The sequence below is a fragment of the Schistocerca americana genome, chromosome 11 (genome assembly GCF_021461395.2).
Source record: "Schistocerca americana isolate TAMUIC-IGC-003095 chromosome 11, iqSchAmer2.1, whole genome shotgun sequence".
NCBI classification, from domain to species: domain Eukaryota; kingdom Metazoa; phylum Arthropoda; class Insecta; order Orthoptera; family Acrididae; genus Schistocerca; species Schistocerca americana.
The window spans coordinates 23,566,154-23,590,960 of record NC_060129.1 but is presented as its reverse complement, the minus strand read 5'-3'; the positions used below and the strand labels follow the sequence as shown (position 1 = coordinate 23,590,960).

Below are 24,807 nucleotides of genomic sequence, written 5' to 3'. Positions count from 1 at the left end.
AAAAAAAAAAAGCAGGTTTTTATGTATAATGTCTATAGCCAGCAGCACTTTTTAGTCTATGTGTCACATGTGTGGGGAAAAATAAATAAATAAATAAATAAAAAATCAGTTTCAGTCTTTTCTGATCAGGCCTCATATGTCATAGAGATGTCATGGAGTCACAGAACTTCTATGTCCTACCAGGGATTATGTCTATGTCTGTGACTGCAGTAGACACCACACAAGGTGCATCTACAACACACACTTTTGTATGTGGTCGGCAAACCCTGTTGTGTGCTAAATAATTGTTGCTACTGCCAGAACATAGGCAAGGACATCATATTCCTACTGTAAACGAGACACTAGATACCACCCGACAAGAAAAAGTCGAGAGGAGTTAAAACTGGTAACTGTGATGGCTGTTTTTAGAAAAATCATCAATATTGCCCTCAATTTGTGAACTATTTGAAAGCAGTAGACGAATTAAATTTTATATTCTGACACCTTATACTGGTAAGTTATTATGTGTAAGGTTTCAAGTTTATCCCACAATTATTTCTGGAGATATAAAAAGCTAAACTTAACATTTTTTCGAGGGTGTTTTTTCAGCTGACTTGGCTCCAAATTATCCATGTGCAAATAAATTGAGAAATCTTTTTTTTATTATTTCTCTCAAGAGAGCACAGAAAGTTGTAAAATATGGTCTATTTTTGTATCTTTCAAGAAAATATTGCGAGAGATACTATGTCTCAAAGTCGCTGAAAACTCACAGCTGCACTGTCGATAGCTGTACTAAGGGGTCAAGCAAATGACTATATCTCCGGAACTACTGAATTAATAACAGTGAAACTTTATCATTGTTTACTAGGAACACGTGTGATTGTTCAGGCAAAATTTCATTAAAATCTGTGGCCGTCACGCAGGAACTTTTTCCGAAATTAGACCACTCGACACGGAATGGTCTAATAATGTTTGGACACGATAGTGAGAAAGCGATCACCCGCAAGACTTCACAAAGGTGCAGTAAGTTCAGTTCAAAGCTTCAGTGATATCAGTCTCAGGGCAGTGGACTGTCGGCCTTTAGAGGCGTCAGATGCAGGACGCTATGTGGTCAAGTTGGACACTCGAAAGGTAGTGAAAGTATTAAACCGGGGTTCAACTTTAGACAGTTCCCTCTCTACTATACGTATGAGGAAAGTCACGCAATGAAATGTGTGTGCTATTTTGGTGACGTAATGATGCCGATTCTGCATACCTCGAGATTGTGTGTCAGTACTGAGCTGGCTTCCTCATTAGACACGGGGCTAAATCCAAATGCGAAATATAAAAAAATTGTATGAATCTGTGGAATCTCTCCTTTTGGACACATCCAAAAGAACAGACAATGTGTGGAATCTGCAGCTGTGATACATATTATGTGCACAAAGACAGATGAGGGTGGAGGAAAGAAAAGGGAAGGAATTCATGATTCACGTAATCGATTTGCCTCGGTGGGCTACAAATCCACCACCTTTGGTACGTATGTGCAGTCATGTTTGAAATCCTGTGGCAAACTACTGAGCAAGGGGGACACAGGCATGGACTGCAGACAGGTGGCACTAGTTGCGAATGTGGCTCGACCGAGGGGCGTGCCGCGACAGGCTACTGTGGTAAAACAGTGAGTGCAGGCGGTGCAGTGCTTAACACAACTGCCTAATAAGCAGGAGATCCCGTGTTCAAATCTAGGTCCGGCATACATTTTCACTCGTCACCACAGAAGCCACACAAAGTGCCGATACAGCTGAAATCAAGAATTTCTTCCCTTCCCTTTTCTTTCTCCACACCCACCCCTCTACCTTCAATTTACATAATATAAAAAAATGTTCAGGACTAAGTACGGCAGAATTTCCATTTATTTGATCAGTCATTTTCATCTATATTTTAAAAGTTACGACAGATCACGGAACCGAGAGAGAGACTGCACAGCAGGTGGTGATAAACAGTACAGTACTCAGCTCACCAGAAAGTGTCGACAGCTGTGTAAAGTAGAATATAATGTTGCTGTTGTTGTTGTTGTTGTTGTTGTTGTTGTTGTCTTCAGTCCTGAGACTGGTTTGATGCAGCTCTCCATGCTACTCTATCCTGTGCAAGCTTCTTCATCTCCCTACATTCTTCTGAATCTGCAACCTACATTCTTCTGAATCTGCTTAGTGTATTCATCTCTTGGTCTCCCTCTACGATTTTTACCCTCCACGCTGCCCTCCAATACTAAATTGATGATCCCACGATGCCTCAGAACGTGTCCTACCAACCGGTCCCTTCTTCTAGTCAAGTTGTGCCATAAGCTCCTCTTCTCCCCAATTCTATTCAATACCTCCTCATTAGTTATGTGATCTACCGATCTAATTTTCAGCGATCTTCTGTATACCACATCTCGAAAGCTTCTATTCTCTTCTTGTCCAAACTATTTATCGTCCACATTTTACTTCCATGCAAGGCTACACTCTGTACAAATACTTTCAGAAACGACTTCCTGACACTTAAATCTATACTCGATGTTGACAAATTTCTCTTCTTCAGAAATGCTTTCCTTGCCATTGCCAGTCTACATTTTATATCCTCTCTACTTCGACCATCAGTTATTTTGTTCCCCAAATAGCAAAACTCATTTACTACTTCACAAGTCTCATTTCCTAATCTAATTCCCTCAACATCACCTGATTTAATCTGACTACACTCCATTATCCTTGTTTTGCTTTTTAATTCTGTCAGAGACAGTGAAGGACACGGAAGAGCAGTTGAACGGAATGGACAGTGTCTTGAAAGGAGGATATAAGATGAATATCAACAAAATCAAAGTAGAATATACTGCCCTACTATTCCATATGTCAGTCAGTGTAGAGTACGTAAATCAGTGTCACTGACGGTCCATTCGGGAATAACAGAAGCAGCACGCAATGTTGCTGGGTAATGAGATCCTGCAGCAGCTCTGTGTACCTGTCTCGACCGAACACGTAATGTGGTTTTGTAAACTTGTTATTGCAATGCCTCAGTGTTGTCACTGCCATATAGACGACTATTTTTTTCACCTGCAGCCATTAATGCTTCGTGTCTGAAAGATGGCAACAGCTCTACTAGTTGTCAGAAATCTTCTTACACCAAATTTACTATAGGTACTAGAAACTTAGACTATAGCATCCGACTGACGAGGACAGAGAATACGTGCCTGCTTCTTGTTTCCACAAGTAAAGAAGAGAATCAAATGACACAGAATTAATGACACAGAGGTGGCCAATAAAGAAAGAAAAATAGGGAGTAGCTGTCAAGTTAATACAGGTGATTACAATGAACATTTCTAACACTGGAATCACTGACTGGACAAATGTATGAAGGATGAGAATGAAAAGGTGATTTGTACACCCAACGATGAAACATTGTTTTCATTTGAATCACAGTTGAAATACTGAGAATTCAGTGAAATAGCAACCCTAACACACTAGGTATTAGAGAGACCCTGGACATAATTAAACAGAAAATGAAAATATCAGCTTCCGAGCTAACAAAAGAGTCTGGATATCTACATATTATTCTGTGGCCTCGACTGTGGAATCGTTTTTACATTTATTTGCTTTGCTTGACACAATTGTGTTGTCACCTTCAAACTTAACCAGACCGCCATCTGTGCCGAGGATCGGTCTGTCGTGACGACACATATTCCGCCTCTGAGACAAAATTGTCAATGTTGTTCGAACACAGAAAAAATCCTGCCCGTGTCAATGAAAGAAACTCGTGCAAGTGACGAACGCAGAAAACGAAAAAGGGGCCGTCGACACGACACACCTAATTCACATAACTTTTTCGCCAAAACTGAGACTTGCTTTTGACACAAAATCCTTAATAACATTTCAAATGTATAATGTGCAAGTGTGGTATATACAATGTGCACAGGAAGTCTCTAACTAAAAGCACGTCACACAGTAAAATGGTAAGATACACAAGACTTGAAATTGTTCACCGATATAGCGCCTGCAACACGACTGCTAGCGGCCGGGTGTCTGTCTGAGAAGGAGAACAACTGTTCGCCTTTCCGTGCTCGGTGAAGAACAGTGACAGTTAGCAGTGACTTCACTTTGGAGGAGCACTTCGTGGCAAGTGTGTGTGCCCGTAAACAGAAACACAGCACTGAAAATATTGCACGGGTGACAGACAAGATTTGTTAACAATTCGGTAAGAAACAACTGACGTGTTAGACTTTGATCGCGGGAGAGAAGACACCTTTTCACCTTAGAAGTGTTTTGGATGCCCCCCGTCAATCTGAAGAGAAATGTGTGCCTAAGTTAGTGCGTCAGTGTTGTGTTCACCCTGCAAGTTGAGCACACTTTGTGAGAACCTAGATTAAAAGCAGCACAATACAATTTTAAATAAAAATGGACTTTGGCACGGAAGCATTCTGGTCAATGGCCATCAGAGGACTGACAGAATATGATTCAAACAGTTGAAGGCACACCACACCATGTAAGTATAACAATGGTGCACATATGAACGTTTTGGACAAACAACTGTGTTATTGAAGTTACAATAAACTAATCACACATGTAAAGGGACTGTCCGGGCATCCTGTACAGAAATGCAACAAAAGTGAATGCGAAGGAAATGCTGTCCACAAAATTTGATTAATTTGTATATTAGCAGCACAATGACGTACCTGGTTAACAGCTGTTCATTGGCTACCACATACAATCTTCCCAATGCTGTATGTATGTGGCCCTTTGTAAAGTTTAGCTGTGTGTCTTATATCATCACCTCCATATCAAAGCAAGTTGGAAGACGTGAATTTAAAAACCAGTCCTCCACTGTTATAGAATCACCCTTGACACCCTTCATGGGACTGAAGATCAATGTGTGTGTGTGTGTGTGTGTGTGTGTGTGTGTGTGTGTGTGTGTGTGTGTGTGTGTTTTCCACAAAACAATAATTGATTGTTTCCCACATGTGTTAACCCTATCTACAATATCTATAAAAACTCAAAATTTTTAGGTGATCTCTTTCTTTTGGTGATGGGTTCAGTAACAAATACTCAACAGATACAATATAAGTACAAAATAAGCAGAAATGCAAACTATGCTAGCTTTCTACCTGCATTTGTGCTAAATCGGCAGCTTCATCATCGTCTGAGAGTTTCTCTTGCTTTATTGTGGTATATTCCATATCCTGCAACACAGACAAAGATTTAACTCAAATGACTGTGCTACAAAATGGTTCAAATTGTAACTTTGACAGGGAACAACTCGAGCCAATGGGAAAGTCTCATATTAAGCCATCAACTGTCATCCAATTGAGGAACTAACTACAAGTGGTTCCACCTTAGGATCTTTACTTTTTCTTGTGTACATTTCATCAGTAACATTACCAGGTTAGTTTTATTTATAGATGATATGAAAATCATAAAAAATAGCAAATCAAACAGTTTTAGAATGGTCATTTAATGAAATCTGAAAAACTGTGTAGGGAAGCAGCTTACTCACGCCTTAATAAATGCACATCAGTCTTTCCATTGTGTGCCAGCCAGTCCGCTGTAACTAGCTCTGACGTCATAAATGTTGCGCAATACTTTAAAAATCAAGTAAATAACCTGAAATGTTTCTGGCATGTCAGGAGTAATACTAAATCAATATGTGTTGAATGTCAGTTCAATAACTTTAACCATTTTCGAAATTTGGACGTTTTTCTGTAAAAGTCATTGGCGCAACAGAAAAGAGCTAGATAGTTAAAAATTTATATTTAGATTCCTCGTTCATAATAATTTAATAAAAACAGTACTTTGGATTTCACAAATTAAAATTTTAGTGGAAATTCATGATTTTCTGGTTTTTGTCTTAAAAATTAAGGAAGCAAGATAGATTAAGTAGGCTAATAAATAAGGCTACGATGTTTATATTTAAGTAGAATGGAGATCCGCTATCACCATAAAGATGTGAGAAGTTTCATTTGAATAACTGTAAAACTATAGCGATAGCGTATCTCCAAAGGGCAGGTACAGAGCTAGTCTACTGCGTGCAGTGTAATTAAATTAATTCTCTCGCCCAAAATATTTAACTTAGCCACGTCAAACTTTTATTATGATTACTTACCTGTGTGCTGAATGCATATTTAAATTAAGAACTTCATCGGCCATCAGCAAAAGAAGCTATGATTTATTCGGTAACTTAATGTGGTGCATTACTAGCCCAGCGGCTAGTCAGGAGAGCCGATTTGATCAGGCATTCCCTTAGCCGTCCGCACCGCGGCTTTATATATAAGAACGCTGCGCGAGGAAGCAAGGCCCTAGTTCTCTCCAGACGCTGAATAACACATCATCTGTGTCGGAAGTCGCGTCCCGTCGGTATCATTGCTATAAACGGCCTCGGATGCCGTATTAAGTTACTCGGGATACGCGTAACCATGAAATCATTTTCGAGAGAAGTGTTAATTCTGGGATGACTTTAATTATCTATCTTCAGTTTCCGTATGTCGTATTTTCACGTGTCGTCGCGGGACAGACATTCTACCATTATTTAGCGTGGCGTTTGATGAACCTAATCATCAAATTATGGCGAGCATTCACTTAAATATTTAATTTGGACAGTTATAGTGGCATCAGTGCATTAGACTCTGAACGGCTCTGTTAGTTAGATTGTGTGGATTCTTTTGTTTTCATCTGTGACTTGCAGAATACAGAACGTTTTTTTCACGACCGTTTTTGATTAGAAATCCCAGACAATCTCCCAATTCCTCAGAGCTATAAGCTATAACTATAAGTGTATTCTCAGTTGAAGTGCGCACTAGGAATTCTAAGGTGTGTGTGTGTTTGAGGTTTACGGGCGCTAAACAGCGGGGTCATCAGCGCCCAAACGCATAAAAACAGGAACACATGCAGTGAAGGGACTAAGACGAACAACGAACAAGGGGAACAGCTAAAAAACACAGACCTGACGCAGTGCCAAATCCTCACAGACAGAGGCAAAACAAGAGGAGAAGGAGTGCACTAAAAAAGGAAAGGAAACACAAGGAAAGGACAGAAACCGAAGGGAAACAAGGAGGTAGACGTGACTGGTTGACCTCTTACCTAAAATCTGGGTGAGCCAGTCGTCCAGCAGCACATTAAAAACCTCTCCCTAAAAGCCGCGGCAACAAATTGGACAGGACACAAAACCGTAAAACCTTAAACACAGACGTTGCGTCGTCTTTCAAAATAGAGGGCAAATCCGGTGGCAAAGAAACCACCGCCCTCTGGTCAGAGAATAAAAGACAGTCAACTAAAATGTGGCGGACAGTAATCTGGACGCCACAAGCACTGCAGATTGGGGGATCCTCCCGCCGAAGTAAAAAACCATGTGTGAAGGGACTGTGCCCGATGCGGAGGCGAGTGAGGAGAACCTCATCCCGCCTGCGTGACTGGGAGGAAGTACGCCATGGCCGCGTGGTGGCCTTCACCAGACGCAGCTTATTTTCACCGACTGCCAGCCACTCCTCTTCCCACTGACGCATAACGCGAAAACGCAGGAGGGAGGTAACAGCATGGAGGGGGACGGCACAGTCAACAACGTGAGGGAGGGAACATGCATCTTTGGCAGCCACATCCGCCAACTCGTTTCCCCTAATACCCACGTGCCCCGGCACCCAGCAGAAGGAAACCTCCTTCCCCTGCCGCTGCAGGTGGAGGAGGGCATCATGGACGTTCTGGACGACCGTATCCGCTGGGTACAAGTGTTGCATGGTCTGAAGGGCACTCAGGGAGTCAGAACAGATGAGGAACTTACGACTGGGAACACATCTCATCTGCTCCAATGCCCGCAAGATCGCAAACAATTCGGCATCAAAGATGGTAAACGCCGCAGGAAGCCGTAACTTGACGACTCGATCAGGGAAAACAACAGCACAACCAACAGAGTCCCCCTGTTTAGAGCCATCCGTAAATATTGGTACATGGTCGGGATGCTGGTTTAAAATATCATAAAATAAGGCGGTAAAAACAAACGCAGGAGTGCAGCTCCTCCGGTACTCCGACAAGTCTAAAAGGACGCAGGGCCTCTGGAGCAACCAGGGAGGCAGGCGAGTAAAACCTTATCGTTGGGGGGCCACACGTTCCACACCAAGGGACTCAAGCAAATGCTTGGCACGAATCCCAAATGGTCTCGTTGCCCTGGGACGACTGGAATAGAGACGTTCCATAGGCGGTCGGGCAACGGTAGAGTATGCAGGGGATGTAGGACAGGCAAGAAACTGACACACCCGTCGCACCATGAGGAGTTGCCGCCGGATGGCGAGCGGCGGTTCCCCTGCCTCAGCACACAGGCTGGGGATGGGACTGGTACGGAAGGCACCAGTGGCCAGCCTGATACCCTCATGGTGTACTGCGTCAAGTATCTTCAGATACGAAGGCCTTGCTGACCCATACACGGTGCAACCATAGTCAAGCCGCGATCGGACGAAAGCCCTATAAAACTGCAGCAGACGCGCCCGATCTGCTCCCCAGGACCGATGGCTCAGACACTTCAAAATATTCAGTGCCTTCAGGGCCCGCACCTTGAGGTCTTTAAGGTGAGGCAACCACGACAGTTTGGAATCAAAAGTGAGGCCCAGGAACCGCACAGTGTCGCTAAAAGGAAGAATGGTGTCCCTCAGACGCAATTCAGGGGAGGTAAAAGCACGTCGAGAACGATTAAAATGAACACACACACATTTGTCTGCAGAAAAGGTAAAACCCGTCTTCGCAGTCCATGCCTCTAATCGCTGTATCGTAAGCTGCAACTGTCGACTAGCAGTGACAAGACTGGAGGAAGAACAGAAAACAGCAAAATCGTCCACAAACAAGGAGCATTGGGCAGGACTCCGGATAGTGGACGTGATACTGTTAATGGTGACGGCAAAGAGGGTGACACTTAAAACGCTTCCCTGAGGAACACCATTCTCCTGCACATACAAATCAGATAGCACATTACCAACCCTATAGCGAAAGAGGCGGTGGGAAAGAAAGGACCGAATGAAGATGGGGAGACGGCCACGAAAGCCCCACTCATGCAGTTGATTGAGGATATGGCGGCGCCAAGTAGTGTCATACGCCTTATGAATGTCAAAGAATACACCTAGACAATGCTGGTTACGCAGGAAGGCCTGCTGGATGGCCGCCTCAAGCAGGGTCAAGTTGTCTATAGTGGAACGCCATCTCCGAAAGCCACACTGAGAGGGGCTAAGGAGCTGCCTGGTCTCGAGCAGCCAAACCAGGCGACGATTGACCATGCGTTCCAACGTCTTCCCGACACAGCTCGTCAAGGCGATACTTCGATAACTACTGGGATGCGTTCGGTCCTTCCCTGGTTTGAGGAGGGGTATCAAAATCGCTTCCCTCCACGAGTCAGGGTACGTGCCGGATAACCATATCATATTAAAACAATTCAGGAGAACTTCCTTGGAAGGCAGTAACAAGTGCCGCAGCATGCTATACCGGATTTGATCATGACCAGGCGCAGTATCATGAGCCACAGACAGTGCCGAATCCAGTTCCCACATGGTGAAGGGGCAGTTGTAGGGTTCAGAATTAGGAGACCGGAAGTCCAAGTGATCCCTCTCGATGGCAGTGCGGTAGCGGCAGAAATCTGGATCACAGTTAATAGTGGCGGTAGATTCCGCAAAATGCATGGCCAGTGTCTGGGCAATGTCTCTCGGCGCGGTGAGGAGACTTCCCTGATGCAGCAAGGCCGTGACAGGTAGCTGGACGAGTTTCCCGGAAATCCTCCTGATGGCTTCCCATACTTTCGTAGAACTAGTGGAGCGGGAGATGGAGTTCAAGAACGATTGCCATGACCGTCGTTTGCTCTCTTTAATCACGCGTCGCGCTTTAGCCCTTGCCACCCGAAAGGCTGCAAGATTGTCAGCTGTGGGACGGCACTTGAAGCGGCGCAGAGCGGCACGGCGGGCTCGAATGGCTGAGCGGCACTCAGGGGTCCACCAAGGGACAGGACGCCTCTTGGGATGACCGGATGACCGTGGGATTGACAATTCAGCAGCATGGGAGATCACAGCTGTAACATGGTCTACCCATTCGTGGACGCTGTCACGGTGTTCCAAAACGGCCAGGTGGCTAAAAGGTGTCCAGTCAGCCCTGCAGAGGTGCCACCGGGGTGGTACCGGAAATGCCATAGCATCATCCAGGAGGCGAATCCAAAGGGGGAAGTGGTCACTAGAATGGAGGTCAGCATCAACCTCCCATAGAGCAGAATCCGCTAGTGCTGGAGAGCAAAAGGAAAGGTCAATAGCTGACGACGACCCAGAAGCAGTACAGAAATGAGTGGGGGCACCAGAGTTGAGGATGCACAGTTCTTCAGACACCATGAGGCGTTCCAGAATGCGACCCCTGGGGCAAGTAGTCGAAGAGCCCCATAAGACATTATAAGCATTGAAGTCCCCCAGAAGAAGAAATGGGCGGGGAAGTTGGCCAATAAGGTCTGAGAGAGCCTCAGAGTCTATCGCATCCTGAGGAGGTAAGTAAAGTGAACAGACTGTGAGCCTCCGACCCACAAGAAGGTCAACTGCAACTGCTTGCAAGTCTGTAACGAGAGGGAGCTCAGATGAGGGGTGCATGTCACGGACAAAAACCGCAACACCACCCTTTGCCCTTTCCCCCGTCAGATCATCTTTCCGATAGACGGTATAGCCCCGTAAAGAAGGAGCATCAGTGGCCCGAAAATGTGTCTCTTGGAGACATAAGCACAAAGGGAACTCACGTACAAGGAGTTGTAGTTCGGCCACATGCGTCCTGAACCCATTCAGGTTCCACTGTAAGATGGGAGCCAGTGATCAGGGTGGCTGAACTTTCACCCTGCCTCTGTGTTTTGGAGGAGAGCCCGTACTGGCCGGAGATTTATTCCTGGGGCGAGAAGAGCGCCCCCGGTCGACATCAATGTCCATCAGCTCCGATGACGACCCACGGGAGATGTCAGACAGTATGATGGCCTCGTCATCGGACCGACCCTCATCAGTCTCCGCAGGTGGCAAAATCTTCACCTTCGGCGTCTTGGTCTTAGGGGGCTTAGAATGCAGAGCCTTGTCAGCAGTTGGAGCTTTACTCGCCTGGGCAGAAGGTGCCATAGGGGAAGAGGCAGGAAGTACCCCAACGTCAGCAACCACGGCCTTGTCCGACGTTGCGGGGAGAGCTGCAGGTTGCAAAACAACCGCAGCAGCACAAGTGCACTGGCAAATGCAGGTATTAGTGCTAACACTAGCAACCTCCGTTTGCGTAGCAACAGTGGCCATTTGTACTGGTTTTTTCAGGGCGGAAGCGAAAGATGTAGTAAACACAGGAGGTTGCATGGCCTTAAAGAGCTTCTTGGCCTCACCATAGGGGATGCGCTTAGATGTTTTGATCTCCTGTATCTTCCGTTCCTCGAGATAGATGGGGCAGACCCGGCTCCAGACAGGGTGACTCCCAAAGCAATTCACGCACTTCACAGGCGATGAACAATCGGCTCCTTCATGGGCAGGCTGACCACATTTACCGCAAGTGGCTATCCCATTGCACCCCAATGTAGTATGCCCAAAGCGCTGACATTTAAAGCAGCGCATTGGGTTGGGGAAATATGGCCGTACTGGCAAACGTAAGAACCCTGCTTTAACATGCTCTGGAAGTCTCGGGCAACTGAACGTGAGAATAAATGAGTCGGATTTTACTAGGTCCCCATCGACTCGCCTCATAATATTCTGCACGTCAACAATACCTTCGTCAGCCCACTCAGATTTCAACTCGTCTGTGGAGATATCCACCAAGTCCCTACATGTCACAACACCCTTACTATAGTTGAGGGTGGAGTGGAGCTCGGTCTCGATAGCGTACTCTCCGAGACTGGGTGCTTTCCGAAGAGAAGCGACTTGACGGGAACTAGAAGTCTCAACTAAGAGAGTACCATTGCGCAGTCGCTTAACAGATTTCAGTGTACCTGCAATTCCTTCAAGACCCTTGTGGATGTAAAAGGGAGAAACCCTCTCAAAGCTACCCTCCTTCCGTTTAATAATCAAAAACACATTCTGATTTTCAGCATGTGCCCTGTTACAACAGTCTGATAAATCTCTAGCAACACCAGGAGCTGGAGGACTCGAAGCACGAAGTCGCTTTTTCGAAGGGGTGTGTTTGCCTACCAGCGGCCCACCCAATCCACTGGTAGGGGGAAATGTAGAGGTCGAAGGGTCCATTGCGGTCCCACGAGCAGCTAGGGAACTAAAGGTCCGCTCAGACAGAGCCCCGCGTGCCTGAGTAAGCCGTATACAACTGGGGTGCGGCAGGTGCCCCAGAGGTTGCCCGCTAGCGACTGTTCCACCCCAACAGCCATGCATCTTATAGGCGCGCAGCACACCGTAAGATTGAGGGGTTTGTATAGAGGTTTACCTTCCTCGCAATCCAGGCGGTCAAGCCAAGATTACCATTCCCCGCAGCACACAACATTCCACCGCCGCACCATACGGTGGTCGCTGAAGCATGTCCGGGGGTTACGGTGACAGGAGACCGGCGGCGCTGACCAGTCCCCAGCTCAGGACCCCGGGGTCGCCAAGCCCGTACCCAGCAAACGAATGCTGAGCCCCTGGGGGCAGGAATTCTAATTACAGGCTTCACGTTTTGCTAATCACTTTCTGGTTGCCAATATTGTAGTTAGAGAGCCAGTGTTGAGAACGGCGAAAGACAGCATAAATAACATTCTAAATAATAGGAACTGGTTTTACATTCTACAAACCAAACATTTATACGAACAACATAAAATTGACAAATTTCCTACCCGCCGCCCCACAACCACTCTCTATGAAGTTCATAACTTGTACGATACAAAAATAAAGAAGCTGATGTAGTCTGCTTACTTTCATTCCATTATGTCATATGTGATTATTTTTTGGGGTAACTCATCAAGGCAAGCCAAAGTTTTTCAAGTTCAAAAGCATGTAATAAGAATTACTTGTGTTGTGAACTTAGCATCATCATGCAGAAATCTGTGCAAGGAACTAGTGATACCAACTAATGCTTAATAATATACTTAGTTCTTAATGAAAACTGTCACTGTAACTCTTTTTTAAACCAACAGCTCAGTCCATGGACTCAATACCAAACATAAGAATACCCTTTACAAAGATTTGCCATCACTTTGGTCCAGAAAGGTGTCAATTATTCAGAGAAACATATTTGCAATCACTTGCCAGCAGTAAGAAAAAAAAATGTAACTACCAATACAGTTCAGTTTAAGAGGAGGCTAAAGGATTTACTGGTAGCCACCTACTCATGCACAAAAAATGGTTCAAATGGCTCTGAGCACTATGGGACTTAACTTCTGAGGTCATCAGTCCCCTAGAACTTAGAACTACTTAAACCTAACTAACCTAAGAACATCACCCACATCCATGCCCGAGGCAGGATTCGAACCTGGGACCGTAGCGGTCGTGCGGTTCCAGACTGTAGCACCTAGAACCGCTCGGCCTCCCCGGCCGGATACTCATGCACAATTCACAAATTTCTTAGAAGGGGGAATAAGCTAAGTATTCCATATTTTGAGAGGTGGTAGTACAAACCAAAACAAAAAAAAAAATGTCCAGTAAACATGGGCTCTGAAACCATACATCAAGAGCTATGAGCACTTGCTGATCTCTGTGAAACACGTCTCACCTACTGCAAGCTCTTTACTTTCCACATCTTGCAAGAAGGTAGAGCAGATTGAAACAAGAAAAAAAGTCCAGTAAACATATTTTCTAAAATGCATACCTTGTTCAACAAAAGAGATGAATTCCACAGTAGTGAAGATGAACAAATACTGATACCTCTTAAGGTTTCCGGAAAGCTTTTGACACTGTTCCGAACAAGCAACTTCTAATCAAGCTGCAAGCCTATAGGGTATCGTCTCAGTTGTGTGACTGGATTCGTGATTTCCGGTCAGGAAGGTCGCAGCTCGTAGTAATAGACGGCAAATCATCGAGTAAAATTGAAGTAATATCAGGTGTTCCCCAGGGAAGCGTCCTGGGACCTCTGCTCTTCCTGATCTATATAAATGACCTGGGTGACAATCTGAGCAGTTATCTTAGCCTGTTCGCAGATGATGCTGTAATTTACTGTCTAGTAAGGTCATCCGAAGACCAGTATCAGTTGCAAAGCAATTTAGAAAAGATTACTGTATGGTGTGGCAGGTGGCAGTTGACGCTAAATAATGAAAAGTGTGAGGTGATCCACATGAGTTCCGAAAGAAATCCGTCGGAATTCGATTACTCGATAAATAGTACAATTCTCGAGGCTGTCATTCTAACTAAGTACCTGGGTGTTAAAATTACAAACAACTTCAGTTGGAAAGACCACATAGATAATATTGTGGGGAAGGCGAGCCAAAGGTTGCGTTTCATTGGCCGGACACTTGGAAGATGCAACAAGTCCACTAAAGAGACAGCTTACACCACACTCGTTCGTCATCTGTTAGAATATTGCTGCGCAGTGTGGGATCCTTACCAGGTGGGATTCACGGAGGACATCGAAAGGGTGCAAAAAAGGGCAGCTCGTTTTGTATTATCATGTAATAGGGGAGAGAGTGTGGCAGATACGATATACGAGCTGGGATGGAAGTCATTAAAGTAAAGACGTTTTTCGTCGCGGTGAGATCTATTTATGAAATTTCAGTCACCAACTTTCTCTTCCGAATACGAAAATATTTTGTTGAGCCCAACCTACATAGGTAGGAATGATCATCAAAATAAAATAAGAGAAATCAGAGCTCGAACAGAAAGGTTTAGGTGTTCGTTTTTACTGCGCGCTGCTCGAGAGTGGAATGGTAGAGAGATAGTATGACTGTGGTTTGATGAACCCTCTGCCAAGCACTTAAATGTGAACTGCAGAGTAATCATGTAGATGTAGATGTAGATGCATTTTAGTGACCATGTTTGCCACACATTTTTGTCTTGTTTTGGTCCATACTAACACCTCTCAAAATATGAAATACTTTTATAAGTCCCTGTACATAATTAATATAATCAAATAATGTGTTATTGCGTGAAATCTGACTTCTGTACATATCAGTGCAGTAATGTGGTAAATGCAAATAACTGATGTAAACTGGCTTTTCAGTTTTATGATGTGCGAGTAGAATAACATGGGAATTGCCATATCAGCCTCAGCATATTGCATAAGAGGCAGTCAAATGAAAACAAGACACACGGGAAAAGTACATAAATTGTTCATTATTTGGAAAGTAATTGCTGTAACTATTAATACACACATCAAAAAAAGCTTTGCACCACCTCGGTTCCGAGAGTTCCGGAACGTGTAGAGAAAATTGGAATGTAGATCAACATGAACATCATTTCCACCCTTTTTACTGTTCACGAAAACAACACATTGCATATTGTACCACCATACAGTGACACCTTCAGAGGTGGTGATCCAGACTGCTGTACACACCGGTACCTCTAATACCCAGTAGCACGCCCTGTTGCACTGATGCATGCCTGTATTCTTCGTGGCATACTATCCACAAGTTCATCATGGCACTGTCGGTCCAGATTGACCCACTCCTCAACGGCGTACAACCCTCATAGTGGTCGGTGGGTCACATCGTCCGTAAACAGCCCTTTTCAATCTATCTCAGGCACGTTCGATGGGGTTCGTAGCTAGAGAAAATGCCGGCCACTCTAGTCGAGCGATGCCGTTATCCTGAAGGAAGTCATTCACAAGATGTGCACGATGTGGGCGCGAACTGTCTTCCAGGAAGACGAACGGCTCGCCAGTAGGCTGCCGATACGGTCACACTATCGGTCGGAAGACGGCATTCACGTATCGTACAGCCGTTACGGTGTCTTTTGTGACCGGCAGCAGCGTACGTCGACCCCAGATCGTGTCACCCCAAAACAGCAGGGAACCTCCACCTTGCTGCACTCACTGGACAGTGTGTCTAAGGCGTTCAGCCTGACCGGGTTGCCTCCAAATACATCTCCGACGATTGTCTGGTTGAAGGCACACGCAACACTCGTCGGTGAAGAGAACGTGATGCCAATGCTGAGCAGTCCGTTCGGCACCGTGTCGGGCCCATCGGTACCGCGCTGCACGGTGTTACGGTTGCATAGATAGCCTCGCCACGGATGTCGGGAGTGAAGTTGCGCATCATGTAGCCTATTGCACACTGAGTCTTAACACAATGTCCTGTGGCTGCACGAAAAGCATTATCCACCACATTGGCGCTGCTGTCAGGGTTCCTCCAAGCCATAATCTGTAGGTAGCGGTCATCCACTGCAGTAGTAGCCCTCGGGCAGTCTGAGTGAGGCATGTCACCGACAGTTCCTGTCTCTCTGTATCTCCCCCATGTCCGAACGACATCGCTTTGGTTCACTGCGAGACACCTGGACACTTTCCTTGCTGAGAGCCGTTCCTGGCACAAAGGAACAATGCAGACGCAATCGAACCGCAGTATTGACCGTCTGGGCACGACTGAACTACAGACACCACGAGCTGTGTACCTCCTTCCTGGTGGAACGACTCAAACTGATAGGCAGTTGGGCCCCCTCCGTCTAATAGGCGCTGCTCATGCATGTTTGTTTACAACTTTAGGAGGGTTTAGTGGAATCTCTGAACAGTCAAACGGGCTATGTCTGCGATACAACATCCACAGTCATCGTCTATCTTCAGGAGTTCTGGAAACTGGGGTGATGCAAAACTTTTTATGATGCGTGTACACTTGTTCCACTGTGAGACTAGACAGTCAGTGGCTTCATGGGAAGTGTCTGTAAGAGACTGCAGAACCACGGTTATACCCAGGCGCGCACCTCTTTGTCCGAAGTAAATTGACAGCCACGAATTTCTTTCTTCAGGGCTCCGAAAATGTGGAAATAGCGTGGGGAGGATGTGTCAGGTCTTCCCAATAAAACTTCTGCTGTGTAGTCGAAACAACTTCAGCAACAGGGGGGGGGGGGGGGGTGTTTTATTGGCAGGTTGGTTCATCTACACTGGAGATGTTTTGCTGGGCAGCCATTACATCCTCCATACAGTCTAGATCTCTCTCCATGCGGTTTCCATATTTTTTGAGCTCTGAAGAAAGACATTCAGTTCTGTCAATTTATTTCAGACAAAGAGATGCACACCTGGGTACAATCATGGTTCCGTAGGCAACCTGAAACATTTTTCCATAAAGGGATTGACCATCTAGTCTAATAGTAGGATAAAAGTATTAACAGTTAAGGTCATTACTTTTGAAATAATAAACAGTTTACTTACTTTTTCCATAAGTCTCTTTTTCGTTTCACTGTCCCTTATACTTCTCCATGTGTTGTGACAAGTTTGTTAACATTACATGTTAAATAAAAATGTGTTTAAGCCTTTTTGAGTTAGTCAACATCCATGATGACCACTTCACGTGTAAATATGTAATAATTATTCTTGTTTTCTGACATGTTCTGCATTCTCAAGGATCTCATCACTATGAACCTATAGAATAAAAGTATATCTAATCTAACACACACCTAATCTAATGTAACACACAATGTTTGCAGCAGAACGACAGAAGAGCTGCAAAACCTTCATTACAAAACCAAGTTCCAAGTTTAACATTTCACAGACACCAAGATGTTAAAATGGGCTACATGTCAAGACTGACAAAGACTAAAGGAAGAAAACCACGACTCGATGAGGGAAACATCCCAGCATGTGTCTGATATGTTATAGTGATGCAGTAGGAGATTTGAGACCTGGAGACAGATGTTTTGAATTAAATATCCCGAATGCAAATCCGCATTCTCCATAAAGAAGTAGGAGTTATTGTTTGTCCAATGTCTTTTATTTTCATTATTATCTCACCAAGCAGTTAGCTTACAGTTACAACAAAATTTTGATATGTAGCTTTTTACATGTACATTCTGAAATAAAATAGTCCCTGTTTATGTAAGACCTTAGAGAGAGCCGAAGCTTTTGACAGTCTCTTCCACTGTCACAGTCACGACCTGAGGGCCCATACAGTGTGCCTCTCGTACATCTAACTAGTTGGGAGAAAAGAGAAAGAACATAATGTGTATCACGAGCTCAGGCATCGAGGCAGTACTGAGCAAAGGAGGAATAGCTGAAAGAAATGAAAAGAAAATATAGGGAATTTATACAATGAAGATGAACCTGAAGACAATATTATGCTAAGAGAAGAGAAAGCAAAAGTAGACCAAATGGGAGATACAAAACTACAAGAAGAATTTGGCAGAAAGCTGAGAGACTTAAGCTGAAACAAGCTCCCTGGGACAGACGACATTCTCTCAGAATTATCGAGATCCTCGGGAGAGCCGACCATGACTAAACTATTTGACCCGGCATGTAAGCTACGTTAGACAGACAAAAACCTACATTTTTTTGCAGGCAACTTCCAACAGCAGTAACATATTTTTTTAAGTGCACGAGATGTGGGTGTATTAATACTTGTTTATTACTACTAACAATGTAGGAAAAGGTAGAGTGCTACTTACTGTAAAAAGCCAAGTTAAGCTGCAGACAGGCACAATTAAAAGACACTCACATAGAGGCTTCAGTCACAGCCTCCATCAGCAAAAGAGAAACAAACACCACACGTGACGTAAGCAAGCACACCTCACGCACACATGACCGCAAATTCTGGGCGCTCGGGCCGGAATGCAACTGTCACGTCGGATGCCAGCACTAACCTGGAGTGCGTGGGGAAGGTGATGGGATAGTAGTGTACGGATGGAGGGAGAGACAAATGCTGTCTGACGGAGTGTGTAGGGACTACAATGCCAACAGGCGCAGCGTCAGGAGATGGTGGGGCAGGAAGATGGGAAAAAAAGGAGCAATAAAGGAGAGGAGCAGAAAAAGACAGGCGAGTGTGTTCGCAGAGGTGGCAAACAAAGAGGCTGGGAGACGAGGTGACAGCGTGAAGGCGTGGGGACAGTACGTTACAGTAGGTCGATAGGTCGAGGCCGGGATACTTGTGGGAGCAGAGAATTTGTTTTAAGGATAAATCCCATCTGCACAGTTCAGAAAACATGACGGTCGTGGGGATGGGAAGGGGGGGGGGGGGGGGGCAAGCATCCAGGTGGCTGAGTTAGTGAAGCAGCCATCGAAATGAAGCGTGTTACGTTCAGCTGCACATTATGCCACACGGTGGTCAGCTTTGCTCTCGGCCACAGTTTGGAGGTGGCCGTTCATCCTGCTGGACAGCTAGTCGGTAGTCGTGCCAATACGAAGAGCTGTGCAACGGCTGCAGCAGAGCTCGTAAACGACATTACTGCTTTCACAGGTGGCCCGGCTCCTGATGGGGCAGGATAAACCTCTGACAAGTCTGTAACAGGAAGTGCTCGGCCAGCACAACATGCTCGATTTCGACAGCTGCCATCTGAATCCTCCCCTCCACCACCAGCTTTCCGCTCCTGTAGTAGTCTCGGCATCAATCTACAGTAACATACTATCCCCACACCCTCCACCTGACATTTTCCACCTCCCCTGCCCAATCACCTACTTCCCATTCTCATCTCTCACCCTCTCTGTTTGCCGAGCTCTTCCAACGTACCCACCCGTCTTTCCCCACTCCTCTCATCTTTCGCTCCTTTTTCCCCCCACCTGCCTGCCCCACAACTTCCTGGCGCTGCACCTGTTAGAATCCTAGTGTCTGAACACTCCACAAGACCGTATTTGTATCTACCCCCATATGTAAACTAGTATTCCTTTTCCTTCCCTGCCCCACCCGGGTTGCTGCTTGCATCCCACGTGACAATCACATTCTGGCCTTACAATTACAAATAATACACCAAATGAAAGAGAAACACAAACAGTTTTTCTTACAATTATTCAGTGTGAACACCGATCACACATTAAGTTGTTACGCGAGTTGTTCCGAAACCTCGATTGATGTGTCGTGAGTAACTGTTGCAATAACACTGTTTCTAAAGTCGGACAGATCAGCTGGTATCGGAGGCGCATACACATGATCACGTCAGATCGTGTGTGAATGTGCAGGTCGTGCATAAAATGCTGTGTCAAACGCCCCCTCGCATCTGATCCACCGGCCGGCCACGACGTCGTTTATCCAGTCGCGTACTGAGTTATGCCAGTGAGGTGGTGCACCACCATGCTCCCAAATAAAGATGTGTTGTTCAGCTGCTTCCCATTGAGACACGGACCATAGCTGTAGCACATCACGATAAGAAACATCAGTTGCAGTTGATTCGCCAAAAAAGAAAGGCACATAAACTTTCCACAGGGACATTTCTTGGGGCTAAGCTTGAAAGAATCGCACTCGTTCGACACTTTTTCAGTCACTCTTTGTCATTCCATACTCTTCTCACTGCACACAGGTATACAATCAAAACTGTTTGAGTTTCTCTTTTATTTGGTGTATTATTTACAATTGTAAGTCGAACGTAATAAATGCTACAACGCCTTAAAACCGGTATGTTCATTTTGAAACACCCTGTATTGTTGATGTTCCTACATATAGTTTCCATTGTTTGTTCATTACTACTACCAGTTCCAGTAATTTACTACCTTCTCGGTATGAAATAGATAATATTACTGACATGTCATAATTTCCAACTTGGAAAACCACATATTACACATAAAATCTTCAGTCACGTATACAGGGTGAAGAAAAATTTGCACACACTGACTTCGCAGAGCAATTACTCACATACTGTCAATACAAAAATGTCTCTCAAAATTTTGTCCTGTGCATATTCCTGGCAGTAAATGGACATTAAAGATAGGCAATTTGGCAACACTGTAATCCCATGCACAGTGTGTTAACTGTAAGACGGCAGAGTTGTGAGGGGAGTGCGGGGAGAGGAGGAAGCGAGCATTGGCTGGCGAGGGGAGAGGAGACGTTGGGGAGGGACAAGGCACGCCTACCAGTTGCAGTGCTGGCACTACAAATTGCGCGTCATGCTTACACAAAAGCAGACGAAAGGCTCGGAAGTAAAACTCGCTTTAAATGTTGTTTGTAAACGAAACTGAAATCATCATGTACATTAAATTAATTATAAAATTTAAATATACTTAAACAGGTCATATAGTATAACGTAACTGTCAATCTCTATATATAAAAATCAATGTATGTATGTCTGCCCTCTGTGCGTTCCCAAACCATCCGACTGCGATGAAATTTTGGTGATTTGTTCTTCGTATGCCCATGAAAGTCCCTAGCCGAAAAAAAAAAAGAAATAAGACACATTCTTAAGGAGATATGATGTCATAAATAATGAGATGCCACCGCGGGAAAATACCCAGATTTATGCATCCACTATTTGAGAATGAGAGCACTTAGCGACTAGCAACAAACGTTACATACAATTTCAAACCATTACAAAAAATTTTCCCGCTGACACCCCCCACAAAATAATGAAAGGAAAAAAGGTTGTCGCTTACTACATTTTCTCAGTACATACCGTAAATCTGCCGCAGTAGGCACGACGTTTTAATGTATTATTTCATTACTATTAACTCTAATCGCAACGTATTTCACATACAGTATCCACATATGTCAGTAAATGCGCCGGCAAATTTATGTCTCTTTACGACATATAATTCAGGAGGTATGATGTGGTAAACACCGAGATGTGTGAAAAAGTGCCGCATCAGGCATTACATTTTGTTCTATTATTTCTTCACTACTAACACTATTCGCAACACGTTTCGCAAACGTGTTAAAAAAAAAAGTATATAAAACCGTGGGGGTTGTTGGCGACTCCCGAGATGGGCCAGCAACTGCCTCTTCACTCATTTTGATAATGTTTAGCACAACTACGCAATAAAAATACGCAGAACAGTACAGCGCAAAACAACAATGAAGGAGACGACAATGGCTACCTTGTACAAAACAGTCAGCTACGTAATGTTGGCAGCAGTCGAAACTGCGTGCCTACCAAAGCCTCCCAACGTTTACCGACTTCTACCGATTCAGGACTAGTGAGAGGTCTGCCATCTAAAAGTTTACACACTGTACTTCTGTCAGCATATAGGAGCAGTGCAGTGCAGTGGATAGCATTTTGGGTTAGCACTCAGGAGGTCGAGAGTTCCATTCTGGGTCGAGCTGTATTTATTTTTATTTGCTAAATGTCATCTACGTGGTACGGTGTCTGGCATCTGAACTGGCATACAGCAATTACAGTGGGTCTTCTACAAAACATTTGCACTTGTGTACTATGAACAAAGAAACAAAAGTACAATCATTTTCACTGGTCAGTTTTTAAAGAAGTCTTTTGCATCTAGTGTACACAAACTGTTTCGCATCATTGCATCTATTAGATTCCAAACCTTTTTTTTCATTTTATCCTCCCCCAATGGTCCCATCGATTAACACCAATCATTATTCTTACCACGTTCAGGTCCATTACATTTCGTTAGGGCCTTACAGCACCAGTAGTCCTAGGAACGTGCTTCGAAAAAGATAGTGAATATGCCCATTGGATAATGATAAGCAGGTGATTTTCAATCTTTCTTAGGGTCTTCTTATTTTCCCAATATTTCTTCATTTTCTCCCCAAAGACCTTCTTTCTTTCTTCAATCCACTTTGGTCACTAGGGTTTTGGTTCCATCTCTTGAATAAACTTCCACATGTCAATTTTGCTTCTGAATGTATCGCTGTATGATGTATTTGTTACATCAATTTTTGCTTTTATCAAATCCTTCTTAACTTCAGTTAACCAAGGTATTGATGCTTTAGGGGATGTCACATAGTTCAACAAACATTTAGTCAGTCTGTTTCCAGGTAATCTATCTAGGTGTCCATCGAACTTTGTTCGTCTCTTTTTGATGGCAGTTTCAATGTTTGATACTTTTCCTGTTGTCTCGGTGGTTTGCAGCCTGTGTCCATTTTGTGTGTATCGTGATCCCAGAGTTTTTCTAATAACCTTACTCTTTACTTTCTTAATTTCTTGTAAATCTACTTTTTGATTCAATGACATTGTTTCACTTGCATATGTGACCGATTACTGTGTTGTAGTGTTTGATTTTAGTGCCTTCTGACAGGCATTTTTTGTTATACAAATTTGAAACAAGTCTGGACGCTTTCTTGATTTTCTGAAATCTGCTTTTTTTCTATTTTTTTCGAGTACTGTTGATTCAACAATTTGTTTTCAGTTTCGGAATATCTAACTTGGAACACATGAATTCAGTCTTGTCAAAGGAAGTTTGCAGGCCAACCTTCTCTGCACATTCTTTGAGAGTCTCAATTTGTTTCACTGCTGTTTCTTCACTGTCAGTTAGAATTGCCAAGTCACCTGCAAACACTAAGTATGGAATGTTCAATTTTGCTTGACCTCTTCCTAGCTCGATTAGCTTCCAAAAGTTTCGTTATCTTAGTTCCATTTCCCATTCTTTCAATACATTGTCTAAAAATATGCTGAATAATGATGGTGAGATCCAATTCACTTGCCTTACTCCTGTTTCAACTAAGAATGGTTCCGAAATTTCATCTATGAATCGAATTTTTGGTTTGGTTTCTGACAGTGTTTGTTCGATCAGTTTTCGAGTTTTGATGTGTCCGCTTTCTTCTAGAATATTGCATAGGGACTGTCTATCTATAGAATCATATGTAACATCAACAAATGAGCAGACTATTGGTTTCAACCTGATTGCTTTAATTTTTAAAATAGTTTTAAGATTAAAGATCTGTTCCCGGCACGAACTATTAGGTCAAAAGCCTACTTGGTAAACTGAAATTGTGTGTACTACCTGTTATTGGGCTCTCTTTAGAAGACACGTGGATAAAATTTTGTAAGTGACCCGCAAAAGTGAAATGCCTCTGTAGTTGTTTCCATCTATCTCCCTTTTTGTGTAATGAAAAAATTAGTGCATATTTTTAATCCTCTGGAATGTTTTCTATCTGCCAAACTTCTTGGATGATTTGACTGATCTCTTTTAAGAAAATTGGAGCAAGGTTCTTTAGTAGTTCAGCTACAATTCCATCTTCTCCTGATGACTTATTAATTTTTAGCTTTTTACTGTGATTACAAATTTCTTCTCGAGTTGGCAGTAGTGAAGTTTCATTCGTGTGTTCAGGCTGTAATCTGGGGAATCTCATACTAGGTTGCGAGCAATTTAGAAGTTGTGAGAAATATTTGGCTAATTCTTGACAATTTCCTTTGTTATTTAGTGCCAGTTTTCCATTTCGTTTTCTGGACCTGCTGATTGTGCTGTGTATCCTTTGATTTGATTTGCAAACATTTTGTAAAACTCGTGGTTTTGTGGTTCCTAAAGTCTTCAATTACGTTTAGTTGCTCATTAAGATATTTTCTAAGTTTGTCTAAGTATTTTAGCTATTTGTTTTCTAACTTCAAAAAATTTCTCTTGTGTGGTTTCTGATTTGTCAGAGTTGTAGTTTTAAGTGGGTTCGTTGCTTCTACCCTATTGCATTATCACAATTTGAATCCCACCCTGGCGCTTGTATTTCTTCTGTAATGGGATCAGTTCTCTTGCTTTCTGTATAAATTTTTGGGGAAATCTTTCCAGTTCTTTGTAAGTTTTTTTCCCATACTTCTATAATTTTTGATTCTTGGAATTCTTTTTTTCAAATCAAATTTCGGAATTATCATCATCATCATCATCATCATCATCATCATCAGCGATGAAACATCACATTCACTACCGCTAGGGGATCAGTGTAATTAAAAAACAAAAACTTTGCAATCGCAGTATCGGGATTAATCGTGCAGAAGAAAAACTGTAACAGAGATAATGTTGCATGTTGCGACTAATGTATGTGCTGTTCTCCAGACAGGGACTATTTGCTAACAGAGTAATGTGCCCATGACGGACTCCGTGTACAATCGTATACATACTGCACTTTCTACTTGTGTTATTCTAAAACAGTGTGGCGGACGTA

The 24,807-nt window shown here is 43.9% G+C and overlaps 1 protein-coding gene across 6 annotated transcripts in view; it reads right to left on the bottom strand.

The window, feature by feature from the left end:
• LOC124553595 overlaps positions 1-24,807 on the bottom strand; it is a 165,717-nt gene that overhangs the window by 57,722 nt on the left and 83,188 nt on the right. For all 6 annotated transcript variants that reach the window (XM_047127454.1, XM_047127456.1, XM_047127455.1 and 3 more), the window contains exon 4: positions 5,093-5,167. In XM_047127454.1, coding sequence (XP_046983410.1) covers positions 5,093-5,167 — 75 coding nt within the window. The remainder of the gene's footprint in view (positions 1-5,092; positions 5,168-24,807) is intronic.